The following is an 18,306-nucleotide window of genomic DNA, read 5'->3' as shown; positions in this document are numbered from 1 at the left end:
TCGGTTTACGAAAAACCGTGGTTGCCAATTTGCCAAGCGTGGCTGTTATTTCCACATCGAGGAAATGTATGATGTCTTTTGATATACAGTGTGTACATTTTAGGTACCCATTCCTCGAGTTTAGCCAAATCAGAAATTCTCTGAATGCTGCTTCGGTTCCTGTGAAGATAGCCAATACGTCGTCAATATAACGAGTCCAAAGGGTAACCTGGGACCTAAATGGGTTCGATGTTTGATATATGTAAGTCTCTTCAAAATTGGTGACGTACAGATTGGCCAAGGATGGGGCAAAAGTAGCACCCATCGCTGTACCAGACCACTGCTGATAGAACGTATCTTTGTACAGGAAGAAATTCTTTGTGAGTGCTAACTCAGCAATTGTACGATGAACTCTATTAGAATCTCTGGTGGTATAACCAGGTCAGTAAGTACCTTTTCAACGATTTCAAATGTAGCTGCCTGGGGAATGTTAGTACATAGAGCTTCTATATCTAACATCACCAGGAACTGGATGGTTGGATCAAAGGTGACATTCTTGAGCATATGTGTGTCCTTTATGTATGATCGCATCTTGGGGATCTGCGGCCTTAGGAAAAAAATCCACAAATTGTGAGAGTGGTTCCAAGATGTATTCGATCCCAGCCACTATCGGTCGTCATGGAGGGGGCAGAGTCCCCTTGTGCACCTTAGGCAGTGCATAGAAGACTGGAATTTTTGGAAATTTGGGATTTTAAAAAAGTAGCTTCTTTAGTGCTAATATATCCCTTGCATGCTGCCTCTTCTACAATGCTTGTGATCGTTTCTCGGAGACGATCTGTAGGGTCCCCTACTAGAACTTTGTAATATTCATCATTCCCTAGGAGAGATGTCACCATCTGATCGTAGTCAACGAGGTGGTAAAGTATTATCCATCTCTGTCTCCGCAGTCTGGTTAACAATTTTGTTATAATATCAGTTTGGGAAGACCAAAGACTGTCCTGATGAAAGTGGCTTGATCGAAGTTTATGCCACTGAAATCGATCAACTGTGTTTGCTACACCTAAAAAGCAAAAATTGGCCTATTTTTGGGGCTTGAGCAAACTTTTTACCTATTTCCAATCACCGCCAGTTCAATATATCCACAGAGAGTGGCGATTGTTCTAGGGGAAAAAGGGATGTTTTTGTTCCTTTTCCTTTGTTTGTTAGTATCTTTTTTAACCCAAGCACCAAAGGGTCAGTGAGACAATCTATGGATTATTAAAGTATAGATTATCCCAATAGATGTCCCACGTGTATTTTTCCCTGGTGCGCTTTTTTTTACTACTTACTCTTCCAATATATATACACAGTGCAAGAGAGTGATATAGGACCAACAAGGCTGAATGTATTACAAATAATAGAAATTGGCAATGTATTTCTTATCCTATCCCTGTTAGATAGGCGCTACACCACCGTAACCTAGTTGAGACACCACACTAGGGAGGGATAGTTTGAACTTCATTCTATCCTTTCTGTCTAATTCCACAGCCTTGTTTCTTAAAACAATAAATAGTACAATCTTCGTCCATACCAATGGGTTTTTGTTTTGATTGGTAGCTGTCTCTGGACTGATACTGGCTGCTACTGTATAAAAATACACATGTGCTTTTGCCTGTTCTTTAATGTATATAAAGTATAGATGGCTGTGCCTGAAGAAACCGGTGTGAAGACATTGAGAAAAGGTCACACCCCCTAAAGGTTCATGATCCAGTAGCGGCTGCCTTTTGCTGGCCATGGAGGAGGAGACTCCCCCCGGGGAGTTAGTGATGATTCCACAAGTTTCATCACAATACCTCCCCTGATGTTGACGTTCAGCAGTTGGAGCTATATGCACACCCTAGTGTAGTTTCAAAGGGTAGTGCAAAAGTTGATGACCACCCTCGGACTCTAAGACCCTGCTGCAATATGAGCTAACAGATATTTTGGACAAAGAGACGCAGTCGCAAACCCCCCTGCCATTCAAGGTGGCCATAGAAGACCTTATTTTGGCTCTCTGTCAGTGCCCAGGTTCAACGAGATCAGTCGATAGGGAGCTCACAAATAAATATAAGCAGTGCCACAGTGATCAGATGTACCTCTCCTTGCACGCAAACCCTCAATGGCTAGTGTGAACTGGAGTCTGTCAATGTCTAACCTTTCTGAAGACAGGTTGGTGAAAAAGATGGACATGTTGGCAAAGAAGTCATTGTGTCCGAGGGTGCCTCCCATGCTCTGGCGAAATACTCCCGCGTACTCTGGAATATTATCTCGGAGACAGCTGCCCATTTGCCAGAGGGCGAAGTTAGAGACAGTTTCTTAGAAGTAGTGAGTGATGGGAAGGAAGCATCTTGCCAAGTCCTGTAAGCAGCCCTCGACACAGCAGATTGTGTGTGAAGGTCAATGGGGACGTCAGCTGTCCTACAGGGAGCATCAGGCGGACCCAGAGTCCTCATTTCTATGAGTAAGAAAAGGCATACTTATGAGCCAGAATATATACTTTGCTTCATCTTTATACTTTCAGGAAAACAAAACAAAACACAATGAAAATATACTTTTAACTCAGCTAAGAAAAGTGTGAAATTGCGAATTATGTGGACACTTTTTCCTGAGTTAAGGGGTCATACCCTTATTTTGTAAAGGATTTTATTTAATTGTAAATGCGTGTTTGAAACTAAACCTCTCCTGAAGATCCCTTCCAAATTGGATAGGAATGGTGAAATATGTGTAGATAGGCAAAATTTTGAGAGGCAAATCGAATGACAAGCACGATATACAAAAATATTAATAAATACATGGCATAAATTATCAAAATTGCAATATCTCCTTTTTTCAAGTTGAAATGCAACAAACAAGGGAATTATAACATCTACAGTTGGCGCAAAAAACATTTTCCCTAATCTACATTATTCTCAATTTGCCGTTGTGTAGCAGCCACAACAAAAGGGACAAATATTTTTTTGCTTGACAACTAACTTGCGTTTACAATAATTACAAAACAAACAAGGAGCTCGCCAAGAATTGGATATCATATACTCTTATTTAGAAAATTAACTGTGTCTTCTGAAGACACTCGTACCTTTGGAGCTTGGGTTTTCACCAGAGATTTAGCTGCTCAAACTAAACTTTGACGGTGAACACTTCTTCTGCCGAGAACCGACTACTCCCTTGAAAGATTCCAGGATTCAAGACAGATGGCAAAATCACTAGGATTGGCAATTCAGCAACCTGCCAAGAGCCAGTCCATATCTTCGGCATCGGGAGGTAGAGGCTTTCAACAGTACACCCCTTTTGTCAAAAGAGGACAGTTGGCCTAGACCAACTGGGGCAAAGGGGGTTTTCACACACTGGGTGCGTCCTTGACCTCAGCCGCTTTGGTGTCTTAGAAGCCCATTTGTGTTCTCCCTTCAAGGCTCTGTGGTTGGAGGCACTTCAGCAATTGGAAGGAGAATACCTCTGAAGCATTGGGTTCTCCAGTTGGTGGAGCAAGGCTATTGGCTTCCGTTACTGAAGAAACCACTGAACAGACAAGCAGGTCCCCTTCCTTTGCAATCAAAATAGGAGCTGAAAAGAATAGGAATTCATTTATATTCAGAATAGAATTATTTAGGAGTCTTTTCAGCAAGACCGCATCCTGGATCTTACTTTGAAGGGAGGGATTTGTTCCATTCATCCACGGACAATGAATTGGACAAGAAAAAGAACAGTTCCCAGACAGCCAAGACCCTGGGAATGCTGGCAAAACCCACACTCAAGCTGTTCAGCCAGGGACAAAGCCGATCGGACAGAGGAAAAGCATTTTGAGGATTCAGGGGCTTCAAGGACAGGAAAACTAGGCAGCCTGATGGGTCCACCAGCCACCACATGCGCAAGCAACAAAAGACCTCATACAAGAGCTTCTTCCAGTTCCCCTCCCATGCACCAGCCTCAGAGGAAAAGAAGAAATGGCAAGTTCATCAAGGTCCACAATTCTCCGGTGGGGGGGCAAGCTTGCTCTTCACATTCAGTACCAGCAGACTCTTTGCGGATCCATGGATCCTATTGGTGGTCTCTCATGGCTTCCACCTCCCCCTGCCTCCTATCCCCCTGTTCTCTCCACCACTGCTTCAGATTGGGACACCAGCTCTCCTTGCAGAGATGCACTCACTGGTTGTGAGTGGGGCGCTAGAAAAAGTCTCCCTCTCGCAGAGAGGCGTGGGGCTTTACTTGCGTATTTTCGCAATACAGAAGAAGAACCAGGCAGCCCTGCGAGAGTGGTTCTTGGTCTATCCTTCTTAAAGCTGTCCCTATCCCTACAAAAGTTCAAGATGATTATGCCAGCTCTGATAGCCCAGTTTCTGTGTGGGGGAGACTGGACATTCTCCCTGGACCTGAAGGATGCATAACCTACACGTACCAATATGGCAGCCTCCCTGCTCGTTCCTCCGGTTCAGACTCATGGGCTCACACTTCTAGTACAAGGGTCTTCCATTCAGTCTCAATGCAGCCCCACAAGTATTCATGAGGCACATGAATGCAGTGGCGCTGTGGCTTAGATCAGAGGTCCACCTCCTATACCCATACCTTGATGACTGGTTGGTCTGGACGGAGTTCCCGGAGGAGGTTCAGAATACTGCCTCCAGACTAATGGATGTACTTTACATCAACCAGAGAAAGTCTCTGTTTCAGCCTACACAAACCTTATTCTTCCTGGGCCTGATGTGGGATACCAAGGGGCAGAGGATCTTCCCCACCAGGGAAAAGGTGGCGGTTCTAAAGGTGGCTACTGGGCATTTTCTCCGGAGGTCGGAAACTTCGGCCTGGTGGTACCAACAGCTGTTGAGGATTAGTGCAGCATGCCTCCTAGCTGTTCTGCATACAAGGCTCAAAATTAGGAGGGTGCAGTTACATTTTTCAACCTCCTGGAACCAGGAAACCGGCACTCGAGCAGCATCAGTCACCATCCTGGCACAACCACACCAGGATTTGAGTTGGTGGAGGCAAGACACCAGTCTAATGGAGGGCAGACCGTTCAGACCGCCCCTGGCTTATACCATCTCGACAGACTCCTCCCTGGAGGGTAAATGGGAGAAATTATCCTTTTATTTGGTTGTGCGCATTCCTAGTAATATTCTGCAGGATCAGAAAGGTTATTATTTAGAATAGTATGCGACAGCGGTCGAAGACCACACGAGTAATTTCTCAAAACCCCCTAGAGTTCAAGTGGCAAAACACGCTGTGAAGGGTTTTCACTGTCTGCGCTCCTAACCAACTATGGTCAGAAAGGCAGAGTCTTTAAGTGAGTATTGAAATAGAGAAAAGATCCAATTACATGAATAATTACTGAGACATTGGTATTAATTTTAAAATCTGATTTTTAGTCAAATGAGTGCTCACACTCCACACAAAAAAACACATTTTTTCAACAAACTTGAACGGCAATTACTCACAAGTAAATACGCCAATGTTTTTCAAACAAAAGACGCCTTGTATAAACATAAATACATTTTTCCACAAACTTGAATGGCAATTTCTCACAAATAAATACGCCAATGTTTTTCAAGCAGAAAAATGCCAAGCAAAAAAACGCCAACACGTATTTCAACCCTAACCGGGCCGTCCTCAGGGCGTGTGAGTCTAAGAGTTCCTGTGTCTCGTATAAAAAATATATATATTACTCTCTGATAGAGACATTTGTTCATTGCCACAAGGAGTGCATTGCCACCATTATGTACAAAAACTAAGTATGCCTGATGCTACATTCATTCAATTTTTTTTTTTTTTTAAACGGATGTAAATGTAAGTATAACAAGAGGAGGAGGAAGGAGGGGTCGGAGGGGGGAGGGAGAGGGTAGGGAGAGGGGGTTGGATTATGGACAAAGAACAAAAAGAAAAAAGTCATTAGTTGTCAGGTATGTATAATTATCAAACTTACATAAACGAAAAGATGACACCTGGTGAGCAGAAAATATAGCCCGCTAAGGGAGCAAAAAGCTAACAATATGGTTACTCGAGATTACCTTTGTAATGCTATGCAGCGAAAATGGTGAGACATTTGTTTTCGCACTCTGTCTATGTCCTATTCATGTGCTGTAATTCGATCGTTTCCTCAATGTCAGGATCTAAAAATCAAAGACAATCCATTGTAATCCTATTGATAGGATTTGTAAAGCCAAGATCAGAGGTTTGGAGTTAGTAAATGCCACGTGCATGGCATAGGGTAAAGAGGCCCATTAGACAAACTACCTGCTTACCTACATCAATGTTTTCCAAAAGATGCAGGTATCGTGGAATTGAAGTTTATTAGAGAACGTTGTCCGCAAGGTGTAAAGGTGGCTGATTGTAGCAAGAACGTGGTTTCCCCAAGGAGACTGAAAATAAAAATTGGGGGGGGAGAGAAGATGAATGTCAATTCGCATTCAGGGGAAGCTATCGAATTGACATTGTAATGTGACACTTTAGATCTCGTGAGATCGTTTGAGTATAGTTTGTAAGATTACATCTTGGAGCGTAATGTTTGGAGTATAGAAATGCTGCTGAGAAACGAAGCAACAAAGCTAAGCAAAAAAGCTGACTGGATCTTAGACTTGCCTGTATCTGACGCCTGAACGCACGTATGTAGTGGTGCACTGCCGTTTGGCCAATCTAGTTAGGCTGGAAGCAGGGGGTGTTGGCAGCAAGAGCCTATAAGCAAGCTCGAGGCTGAAGTAGTCTTTGGTCACGTGATATGTCACGTGTATTCCGGTCGCTAGGTTACACTTTGTAACAGGAAAACGGCTGCTGCATTGATTACCCTTACGTGTGAATATTGGTAACGTGAGTCTAAAGAGTACATGTTTTATTGTGTTGATTATTCTGAGTACAGTAAGGACATTTAACTAATACATGTAGTGCGTTACATTATTCATGTTCAGCGCGAGTAGCGCGAACTGCATGGAATGGGCGTCGGCCCATTTGGCCAATCCGAGTGAGGTCTGTTTGTCAGTCTAGTTGACTTGTGGTTGTGGGACAGCCAACATTATGGTGCATTTTCAGGGTGAGTCAACTCCTACGTGTTATTTGCTCCAGACTTGCCAAAATGTAGGATCATCAGGGTGTGTTGTCATTGGGTACATATAGAAACAGTAGTTAGTAGAAGCATATATGGTAAATGCGTATGTTGTCCGTGTTTAGTGAAAGTTAGCACTCTGGGACTGGCATCACTGACGTGATGGTTGCTGAACCATCTGAAAGTCTTGACTCCATTTTCCTGAAGGGTACTGAAAATCAGTAAATATTATAGTGGTATACATTTATGGTAAGTAGAAGTAGGACAAACCAGTCAGGAAGCACATTAGTTGTAAATAAAATGCTGCTTGCCAGGGGCATGTATGATAGAACCCGCAAATCCTTCATATGTATTAAAAATGGCATCACCAAATGTCATCTGTACATCATTCTTTGACTTCAATAAGGCAGTCACTGAGGGAAAATATTTGAGTATCTGCTATCCAGCTATCCAGGTGTGCAAAAACAAGTTAGGGTTTAGAGCAGGTATGCAAATAATGAAAAATAATTGGTAATACATGTAAATAATTCTAATATCCCAAAAATCCTGTGTCAATCCTAGAAAGCAAATTTAGGCAAAATGCGGTTTGTTTAGAACCTATAGGAATACATTCAGTTCATGTTCTTGGTTGAGTCCTCTTTGGAGACAGCGCAATTTGCAAATCATGCGCGCTTCCTCTTGACGTAGGGTCAGTTCTCTGTTGCCGCCCCTTGCATGTGGCTTAATGTGTTTAAGTCCAACAAATTTGATATCCCGCCGATGTTCCATCTGAAGTTGAGTTTGCCAATGTAGTCTCACCATTTTTGCTGCCTAGCATTACACAGGTAATCTCGAGTAACCATATTGTTAGCTTTTTGCTCCCTTAGCGGGCTATATTTTCTGCTCACCAGGTGTCATCTTTTCGTTTATGTAAGTTTGATAATTATACATACCTGGCAACTAATGACTTTTTTCTTTTTGTTCTTTGTCCATAATCCAACCCCCTCTCGCTCCCCCCCTCTGACCCCTCCTTCCTCCTCCTCTTGTTATACTTACATTTACATCTCTGTGCTAATAAAAAAAAATTGAATGAATGTAACATCAGGCATACTTTGTTTTTGTACATAATGGTGACCATGCACTCCTTGTGGAAATGAACAAATGTTGTCTCTATCAGTGAGTAATATATTTTTTTTTATACGAGACACAGGAACTCTTAGACTCACACGTCCTGAGGATGGCCCGGTTAGGGTTGAAACACGTGTTGTCGTTTTTTTGCTTGGCATTTTTCTGCTTGAAAAACATTGGCGTATTTATTTGTGAGAAATTGACTTTCAAGTTTGTGGAAAAATTGTTATTTATGTTTATACAAGGCGTCTTTTGTTTGAAAAACATTGGCGTATTTACTTGTGAGTAATTGCTGTTCAAGTTTGTTGAAAAATTGTGTTTTTTTGTGTTGACTGTCAGCACTCTCATCTGACTAAAAATCAGATTTTAAAATTAATACCAATGTCTCAGTAATTATTCATGTAATTGGATCTTTTCCCTATTCCAATACTCACTTAAAGACTCTGCCTTTCTGACCATAGTTAGTTGGGAGCGCAGACAGTGAAAACCCTTCACAGCGTGTTTTGCCACTTCCTCCCTGGAGGGGTGGGGCACCACGCTGGGCGACCACAATAAACATGGTCTGTGGACAAAGGAGGACCAGATGAGGCACATCAGCTGGCTCAAACTGACAGCCATATAGCTGACCTGCAAGGCCTTCCTACTGGTGATCAAGAACAGCCCGGTCTGTATTCAGACAGACAGCTCCAATTGCATGTACTACCTCAACAAACAGGGGGGTACCAGATCCCCCTGCAGTGCAGGCTCACCATCAAGATATGGGAATGGTCTACATCCCACAACATATGGCTTTCTGCATCTTCCGGGGGAGTCCAACCTGGAGGCGGACAGACTCAGCCAATTGGGTGTAGACAACTACAAGTGGCAGTTGAACAAACGGGTCCTGCTGGAGATCTTCAAAAGGTGAGGCCAGCCCCAAATAGACCTATTTGCCACGGTGCAGAACCAGCAATGCCAGCAGTTTGCCTCCTGGCTGGGGCAGGGCCGAGACTCACTAGGGGATGCATTGCAACTTCAATGGAGCAGGATGTTGGCGTCCGCACTCCCTCCGAGACACCAGTTATCCACAAGGTAATCTGCAAGATCAGAGAAGCTTGTTAACGGCTAATCGTGATAGCGCTGCAGTGGCTGGCCAGACCATGGTTTTCGGACCTATTATGTCTCTTGGCACAGGCCCTGGTGCCCCTTCCGGTGGGGGAACGCTGCTCCTCTCACAGCAGGGGGGTGCAGTGATGCACCCCTCCCGGAGAAATTAGCCCTAGCAGCATGGTTCCTGAGCACATAACCCTCCAGCACCTTCACCTTTCTCAGTACGACCTGAAGATAATTCAAAAGGCATGGAGTGATTCTACCAGGAATTAATACAGGAGCAAATGAACCAGATTTTGCTTCTGGGCCACAGAAAAATGTATATACCCCTTTACCTGCACACTTGATCAGGTGCTGTCGTTCTTGGCACATCTGGCAGAGTCCGGGGTACTGGTCGACACATGCCGTACCTACCTAGTGGCCATATGTGCTTACAAAAAGTGGACAGCAGCCCATTCTCCACTTCCAACACTCTGGTCAAGAGGCATCGAACTGTGCTGATGAGGTTGTACCCCCCCTATAAAATGTCCACACCTGGTCTGGGATGTCCACGCGGTTCTGGGGGCCTTGGCGCATAAACCATTCGAGCCTATGGCACCCGTAGACATCAGATTGGTCACAATCAAGACAGCGCTGCTGATGAACATTACTTCAGCTAGTAGGAACTGCGAAATTCATGCCCTGGTGGCCTCGGAACCCTATACCACGTTCCATCGTGACAAGGTGGTGCTACGCACCCACCATTCATTTCTGCCAACTTTATTCCCTAACCAAAAGGATGAAGCAGAAAACGTATTGCACTGACTTGATGTCGGGAGAACCCTGAAGTTCTACCTGGACAGGACAAAATACTTTAGCAAGTCAGATGCATTGTTCATCTCCTTTGGTGGGTCAAAGCCAGGTTATCAGGCATCAAAGGCCTCTATTGCTAGGTAGATGGTCGTGGCCATTCACAAGGCATACAAGGGTCAGCATTAGGAAGTGCCAGCACATTTTCACACTCATGCAGTCAGGACCAAGGCAACAGCGGTCGCCTTCCAGGGGCATGTGCCATGGAAAACAATCAGCAGGGTCGCTACCTGGGCTACCCCCCCTCAGCATTCTGCCAGCATTATTGTCTAGATGGCAGCGCACAATCTGATTCAGCCTTCAGGCAAGCAGTCATGAGGAACTTGTTCTCTTAGTGTTTTTAACGTCTCCCTCCCTGGGACTTCAGTCAGTGGTCATCACCCATGTAGTAGGGAGGATAGGGGACAAGACGTTCGAGTAATTATAAGTTATTCACTGTAATGACTAACATACTTCTAGTCCATAGTCCCCTTTCCTCCATATGTCCCACCATCCTCCCCCCTTAAAATAAGTAATGTAGTTAGGTAGTTTAATATAGCCGACACATCAAAGTGGACTGAGGTGCGGCGCCCGAGGGCGGAGTGAAGGGAGTACTGACTCCTGGGGCCACGCCCCCACCCACAACTAAATTTAAAGTCGTAAAGGCATTTTTTCTGGTGAAAAAAGTTCTGTTCCCGTCCCTAGAGAGGGATGCCCATGCATTATGGAGGAAAGGGGACTATGGATTAGGAGTACGTTAATCACTACACTGAGTAATTTATAATTTGGAAACCACAGGCAATGCATGTTCTACAGACATTTTTTTTGGCAGATATAGATTTAAAACCAAGGATTCCCAGTCTGACCACAGCGAATATTCAAGCATGTGATTCTATGAAAGATATCAATGCTGGAGAAATACAGTTACAGGTAAGTAACAAAGTCTTGTTGTTCTTAAGAGGGAACTCTCCCTGGTTTAATGAGCACTGTTTTCAAACTACTTTGTTGTCCTTTCGTGTTGTTTTAAATCTATTTTCGAATTGTATTTATAATTGTGTTCTAATCGTTTCTTGGTAATATGTATTTGTTTACTGAGTACCCCGAAAAATGTTCCCAGTTTACCTTCCACGATGAATTCCATAATTTTTGCAACTTCAGGGAAGTACTTTCATATATTCTTATGACAAACTTCAGGAAATCGCCACCAATAATGTAATTGCAAGAAATATTTATAGCCGGGCCCCAACGGTTCCCAGACTTTGAGCTTCAAGAGAATGGAGTGTGTTGTCTAGGCCCCCTTCTTTCACTATAGCCAACAGTATATTCTCAATTGACTTGGGAACATATCACGCCCGACAGCTTTATTTGGAGGTGTGCGCTTTTAAATGGCAAGCAATAATGTCCTCAGTAATGCTCCGGGATCAGTGGTCACACGCGGCTGTGTTCGGATTAAGCCTCCCCAGCCCTGGTCAGCCGTCACAGCTGCACCGGCGATTTATGAAGGCTGCTCCCAATCTAGCCCGTGGCACATGACAATATCCAGTCGCTGACTTAAGACTGTTATTCTTCTGTCCTCATTAGGTTACACAACTGTGAAAATAAACAGGGCAGCCAGGTCCCCAGGCTTGTGCTCCAGATATTACAAAAAACGTGTTTCTAGGCTAGCTGATGTGCATGTTATGCTCTACGCACTGTTTTTTAAAATGTTAGTTTTGTTAAAACATTGTGATATTGGAGCAACCGACGCTTAAAATAAATGGAGCTTAAAGATGTGCACTATATTGGTATGACACAATGAACTTCAGTGGGCAGTTTCACCTATAACACTTACAGACTGACTGTTCAAGTTGCAGCGTAGCCAAAAGGCAATGTGAGAGTGGGAACTGAAAATCGTTGGGCGATCGGGGGCAACAATAGGGAGAGCACATTCTAGCGGACTACTTGAAGGATGTGGGGGAAGCGCCCAGAAGAGACTCTGCTCTTTTACAATTGTGTCTTTGCTTCTCTCTTTCAGGCGCATCTCTCTGGCCACTCCCCGTCAGATCTTTAAGGCTTCGAACATGACCCAGCGCTGGCAGCATCGGGAAATCTCCAACTTTGAATACCTGATGTTTCTCAACACTGTGGCTGGTAATAGTCTTGAAGTTCTCTTCAGGGGGTTGAGGGGTGGGAAAGGGCGCCTTGTTAGAGGCGGCTTGCTTGGCAGTGCATGCTCTGTGTGAGAGACAAACCTCTGACCCCGTGCTGACAGAAGCTTCCTCTTCTGTATGCATGCATTTTATTTCTAAAATTAGGCCTGCCTTCTTCATGGACATAAAAGATCATATGACACTTTTCAAAGGAAACATGGCAGTGTGGCTTCCAGCTCCTTTCTACACCCATCACACATATGATAAACGATTTCCCAAAGAATGAAGCCATGTTGTATAGGCCGAACAGCTTCTTATTAGAAAAGATGTGTCTCGTATATGCTTTGGCATATATCTTCTTGTGCATTTTTAGCATTAATGCAAACCCGTAGCGACGCCACACTTGGCAGACCCTATTGCAAGGGCGACGTAATCGAAGAGCAGTTACTAGCCAATCTAAAATAAGCATTTTTAAATTATGGCGAACTTGCACTTAAACAGATTGAAACAGCGTGTGTGTTCTGCCGTCCTATAAAGTTTCTTCATTGACTTGAATGGTGGAATGCCCTGTTTTTAATCCTGAAAGAAAAAACGTTTTACTGGGATTTAGATTTATTTTTGGATTTGTAAAAATAAATATCAAAATTGTTTTACAATAATAGCTGTACCCGGCATAACATAGCCGTTCTAGCATATCTTAAAGGTTATTAATTAAATATCATTGCACTTTTATTTATTCACTCATATATTTAATAGTAAACACAATTAACTATCTCGTTCTTCTCAGATACAACACTTAGTGAGCCGAATGATCGAACTCTTGAGAGAGCAACTGTAATGTTTTATTGAGAGACCACCCTCAACACAGGGAGTTCCTTCCCTGCCTTGTCAAGGTGTCACGCAACAAACTGTTTAACAGATTCTTTTCTTCAGCTCTACTTCAGACGTAAATAATGCCCCTTGGCTCACTCCCTCTGAGCTACCAATGAACCAAGAACCAGGCCGGTGTACAGGAAATATATATGTATGTATTTAAATTATAAGTAATTGAAATCACACGGAACTACACACACCACCTTCTTTGTGGCTCACCCTTAACTTCTTGTTACTCAAATCAATTACACAAATTAGTTAAAAACACAAATCAAAATTCTTTACTTTCTACACATTTCACTTCAAGAACTAATTAAACTGATCAATAACCCAAACAATTATAAATGTAGTGTTGTTCAATTGTGATGTTCCTGCTGGTTTAAAAGGTTAGCAGTAGGGTTTCAAGATTGGTACAAATACATATGGCAATTATGATTTGACCCCCAATTTTGGTTTAGAATAAACCCGGAGTGATTTAGCTTTGGTCTGTGTCAGGAAGCCCGACAGAAAAATTTGATTGATTTTGGGAATTTATTTAGGTTTTTCATATCCCTCTACCAGCCCCCCACTTAAAGGCCTGTGGTAGGGCAAAGTTGGACAAAAAGATTGGACTGATTTAAGAACAAGACACCCCTCTTCCTTATAGAAGTCTAGGTCAACCGGACAAACAGGATTACCCAATTAAATTATAGGCTATAGTTTTTCAGTTCACACTGGGAAGTGAGCTTTGTTAATTTCGAATTTTAACAAAAATCACCCCGTAGTGTTCAACCAAATGGGGAATTAATTAAATTAATATTTTTAGTTAAATAGGCTAAGGCTCTACACAATTACCCCCCCACCCCCACCCACTTTAAAGGAAAAGGATTTAAGGCCAGCAGATACCCCAATGTTTTGGTTTCCCAGGGCTCAGTCCTGCTTACATAGAAAGCCTCTGTTTAAAGTTCAGGACAGCCAGCTGCATGTCAGGACCGTTTGGAAAGATAGAGCAGGGCTCCGGTCACTCCACTCTCAAGGATGGGCTCCCGCTCTCCGCAATAGGACCCTGTCAGCTTTTAGGCATTCCTAGCAATAGATTGCTCCACCCAGATGCACTCTTAGCATTCTCCTCTGGTGTTTCCTTGCAGCTGTCGGATGGTAAGTTGCAGCAGCACTCTTTTGATGGTAAAGTTTCAGCAGCTCTGCCCCTTCCTACTAGTGCAGTCCCCCTTTATATAGCAGTGATGACCCCACCAATTTTACAATCTTGGGGGTGTACCCTGCAAGAGGTCACACAACTAGAATTGGACAGATACCCTTCTCCATCCTCCAAAACCTGGTCCCCCTGTCACAATTGGTTTAGGGGTCTGGAGCAGACATATGGCAGCTTAATCTACAAGCCCAATATGTTCGCATGTCACATTTTTGCAAAAATCTAGTTATGTGGCAACACTTTATAATTTTACTAATAACTGCCATAATATTCATATTTTCTGATTCTGCTAATCATGGGGAATTAAATAACAGGACATCCAGGTCTGCACCATTTTGAATGGCTGTGTGGCAGTTTTCTGCCCTTTTCACAAACAGTATAACCGTTATGAATATGTACCTTATTACCCATATTCCTAATTGTATCCTCCAAAGTTCACCAACATTCACATTTGGGATATTTTCAGATCAGCCAGAAACCTAGTTCATCTGGCCATTACAGTTTTCTCACTTGTAGATGCTTGAATTTGATACCTCCAAAACCACCTGAAAATTGCCTAAAATGGTGCATACATGGAGACAATCCGCCTTATGGTTGCTGGCAAAAGGCCTAAATTATAATAGTCCCTTTGAATTAATTTTACATCTGTATGTTCAGCAAATGGGAGATCTGCTTCATCTAGCACAGCCATCTGTCCCTGGGCCAGCTTGTGACCAGAGGTTTTTTATGAGTCTCTCTGAAGTTGGTAGTTTGCTCTTTGAAGTTGCAACCCCAGTCTTCACACATTTTAGTCATGCTCCAGCCAAGGGGAACTTGTCCTGCAGTAACTACCTTCAGAGCCAGCAAGTCTGTGGAACACTGGGCTTTCCACACCTTTAACCGGACACACTTTATTGGAATTGTAATTAGATGGGGGGATGTCACTTTCCAATGGATGAGTTTGTGGTGACATGCCCAACAGCCAGCAAACGGGTTTGCCTAGAGACAATTTTCATAAAAACAAAGTGGCTTTTCAAATGTCACTGGTATTTTGTATGTGAAACATAATATGCATTACTTTTTGTCAACACACACCATGTCTTTTTCCTTGACATTTTTCTTGTTAGCAGTAGTATATTTTCACATTTAAACTGCATATACACATGATAAGCTGTTTTTGTCGTCAGTGTTTAAAAATCCTATTTTATGGTGAAAGAGACCTTCAATTTTCACTTGCAGCCGCAAGCAAAGCAGTTTTTAGGTCGGTGATAAAAAAAAATCCTGCTTTTCATGTGAAAGGGACTTCTGTTTGTGGTCTTTGAATGCACCCCACATGCCCCCACCCCTGTTCTTCCATGACTCTTTGTTGGGGGAGAGCAGGGCAGAGTGGGATTTCATCAGGTGCAAACTCCTTCATTAAGGGGTGAGCACTCCAGCCTCCCTTTCCATCTTTGGATTGGAAGGTGTGGCACAGAACCTCCATTCTTCCTTCATTATCGAGTGTGCATTCCAGCCTCCCCTTGCCTCTTTGTGTTGTAGGGTGTGGCATGTCACCCCCTTTCTTCCTTCTTTTCCATGGTCCCTGAGGTTCTCACTGGACTCCCCTCTCACATCCAGGCTGGAATTTAAGGAGGTTAGTTCTCTAATAATAGAAAGAAAAAGAGGTTCAGTACTTTTTACAAACATATTTCCCTGGAATATCTACATAGAATGGACAACAGCAGCATACAAGTATAATAAGTATGTCTGGAGTGGCAGTTTTCCAACTGATTTATGTGGACCCATTTTTCTTCTGTCTGTTCTCCTTTTGGGAAGAGGATCTTGTAGGCAACCAGTGATATTTTATCTACAATTTCAAAGGCACCATACCAAGATGGGAGGAATTTCCGCTCCTTGGCCCGATTCCTTTGACACTTCATATTCTTTCTTAATGGCCTTTAGATCATAATAGGTCTTCATTCCTTCAGCCGACTTTTCTAAATTGTGCTGAGCATAAGCAAAAGCATGATGAAGGTGCTTCCTTAAATTTTCAATGTACTCATTAGTGGATGCATTTATCAGTGTCTGCTTCCGAGTCCTTAGCAGATGCTGCAGTAGCACCATTTTTCATCCGGTCATGAGCACAAATGGTCACATCTTTGTTGCAGAAGATGTTGTAGACCTAATAGCCATCAGGACAAACGGTAATCTGATGTCCCAACTGGGTCCAGAGTCTGTCACAAACTTCTTTAGGATACTCAAGAGTTTTGTTGCATCTCCCTACACCCCCCAACCCCACTTGAGGCTGGGCAGTAAGCAATGCAGAGTTTTCTTTTTACCCCTAGAATCTCCCACATCTTCACCATCACCTCACTGGTAAAATGGCTTCCTCGGTCTGACGCAATCCTTTTTGGGAGGCCGAAACGAGAGAAGATGTGATTGATCATCCTTGCAGCATCTGTCTCTGCCTTAACATTCAGGGCTGGAAGACATTCTACCCACTTTGTGAACAAGCATGTAAGTCAACATAAACTTGTTTCATCTAGAGGGGCAAATCACTGGCCCGATGATATTGATTTACAGATCTGACCAAGGCAGTGTCATTCCCCTTTTTTGTTAGGGTGCTTGGTGTGTGCAAGTGAACTGCGTTGAAATTGAGCACACATAAGAAACCCCTTTAGGTAAGTGTTGAGGTCCTGGCCCATGTGTGGCCAGTAAGCAACCTCATGCAAGATTTCTAATGTCATGGACGTTGTTCAAAATCAGGCTTCAGAAGGAGGTAGGTACCACCCACTGGTCACAGCCAGATAGGGCTCTCCTTCCCAACAAACTATCTTGGATCCGGAACATCTTGGAAAACTTCATCAAAACATGGAGATCCTCTTTACTGGTATAATCCAACTCTGTTAAAGGATAGCTCACAGGGTCGTCAATGTGTTGATAAAATGTCCCAATGATTGGGTCCTCCTTCTGTGCAGTGATCAAATCTGCATGTGGAGCACCCATCTACATAAACTGTGGGTATCCCCTAACACGTGTATTCTTCATATACCTTGTTGTGGGGAAGTTAAGTACGCCTCCATGTTATTGGTCATTAGACTTTCATCCTTGAGACAGTTTTCGTGAGCACAATCGTGCAAGTCCGCCAAACCAGTGCGCTAGGGGACTCTTCTTGTTTTAACCATATCTGATCTCCAGAGGAAAGCTTGCATGGACAGAATCCAGGAAGTAATTCTGGAATTACTAACGTTCCCAGCCCAGATTCTGTCACTTTGTAGATATTGTCAAGTTTGGTGAGGAGTCTCGACACTGATGTGCTCCCCCTGTATGAATGGGCGGTCATTTGTTAACGCCCACACCGTTGCCAGGAGCGCCTTCTCACAGTCATTGAATTTTTCCTCCACAGATGACCAAGTCTTGCTCGCGTATGACGTGACTTTGTTGACCTTGTCATATTTTTGGTACAATACTGCTGTTAGGCCCATCTCCAAGATGTACATCTTTTTCTTTATGGGGTAAGCCAAACAAGGAACCTGGGAAAGGCTTCTTTTCAGTTGTTTAACTGCCTTGGATTGTTCTGGACTCCACTCCTACTTGACTCCGGCCTTTAATAAATGGACCAAGGGTCGAGTGACCTCTGCGTAGTCTTAAACAAACTTTCAACTATAATTAGTAAGTCCAAGGAGGCTTCTTCATTCTTGCAGAGTGGTAGTGTCTTTTAATTTCAATAAGGCTTTGACCTTCTTCGCCTGGGGATTCAAACCCTCAGGGGTGATCTCGTGCCCTAGGAAGTTCACTCAGGTCTTACACCATGGTGCCTTCTGAAAGGACAGTTTTGCTCCGGCTTTCTGTAACTCTGTTAGAACATAGCAGACTTCTGTTATATGTTCCTCCACAGTTGAGCACTTGATCAAAACATTATCCACATAGGCCAGGTTTCCCTTTCGCCCAAATCGGGCATGGCCTTATGTAGGAAGATGTTGAACTCATTGCTAGAGTTTATGTATCCAAAGGGGGTTCAGGATCATGTGCACTACTGCCCCCGAAGGAAAAGGCAAGCTTGTACTGGTCTTCCCTACTCACAGGTACTGTCTAGTAACCGTTAGTCA

The 18,306-nt window shown here is 43.4% G+C and overlaps 1 protein-coding gene across 3 annotated transcripts in view; it reads left to right on the top strand.

Moving 5' to 3' along the window:
- Window positions 1–18,306, top strand: part of LRBA (LPS responsive beige-like anchor protein) — a 3,444,508-nt gene that overhangs the window by 2,615,862 nt on the left and 810,340 nt on the right. For all 3 annotated transcript variants that reach the window (XM_069631262.1, XM_069631261.1, XM_069631263.1), the window contains exon 43: window positions 12,060–12,175. In XM_069631262.1, coding sequence (XP_069487363.1) covers window positions 12,060–12,175 — 116 coding nt within the window. The remainder of the gene's footprint in view (window positions 1–12,059; window positions 12,176–18,306) is intronic.

The sequence above is a fragment of the Ambystoma mexicanum genome, chromosome 6q, assembly GCF_040938575.1.
Source record: "Ambystoma mexicanum isolate Mex_15411 chromosome 6q, UKY_AmexF1_1, whole genome shotgun sequence".
In the NCBI taxonomy this organism is placed as follows: Eukaryota; Metazoa; Chordata; class Amphibia; order Caudata; family Ambystomatidae; genus Ambystoma; species Ambystoma mexicanum.
Note: the sequence above shows the minus strand (reverse complement) of the source record. Positions and strands in the feature narration are given on the sequence as shown.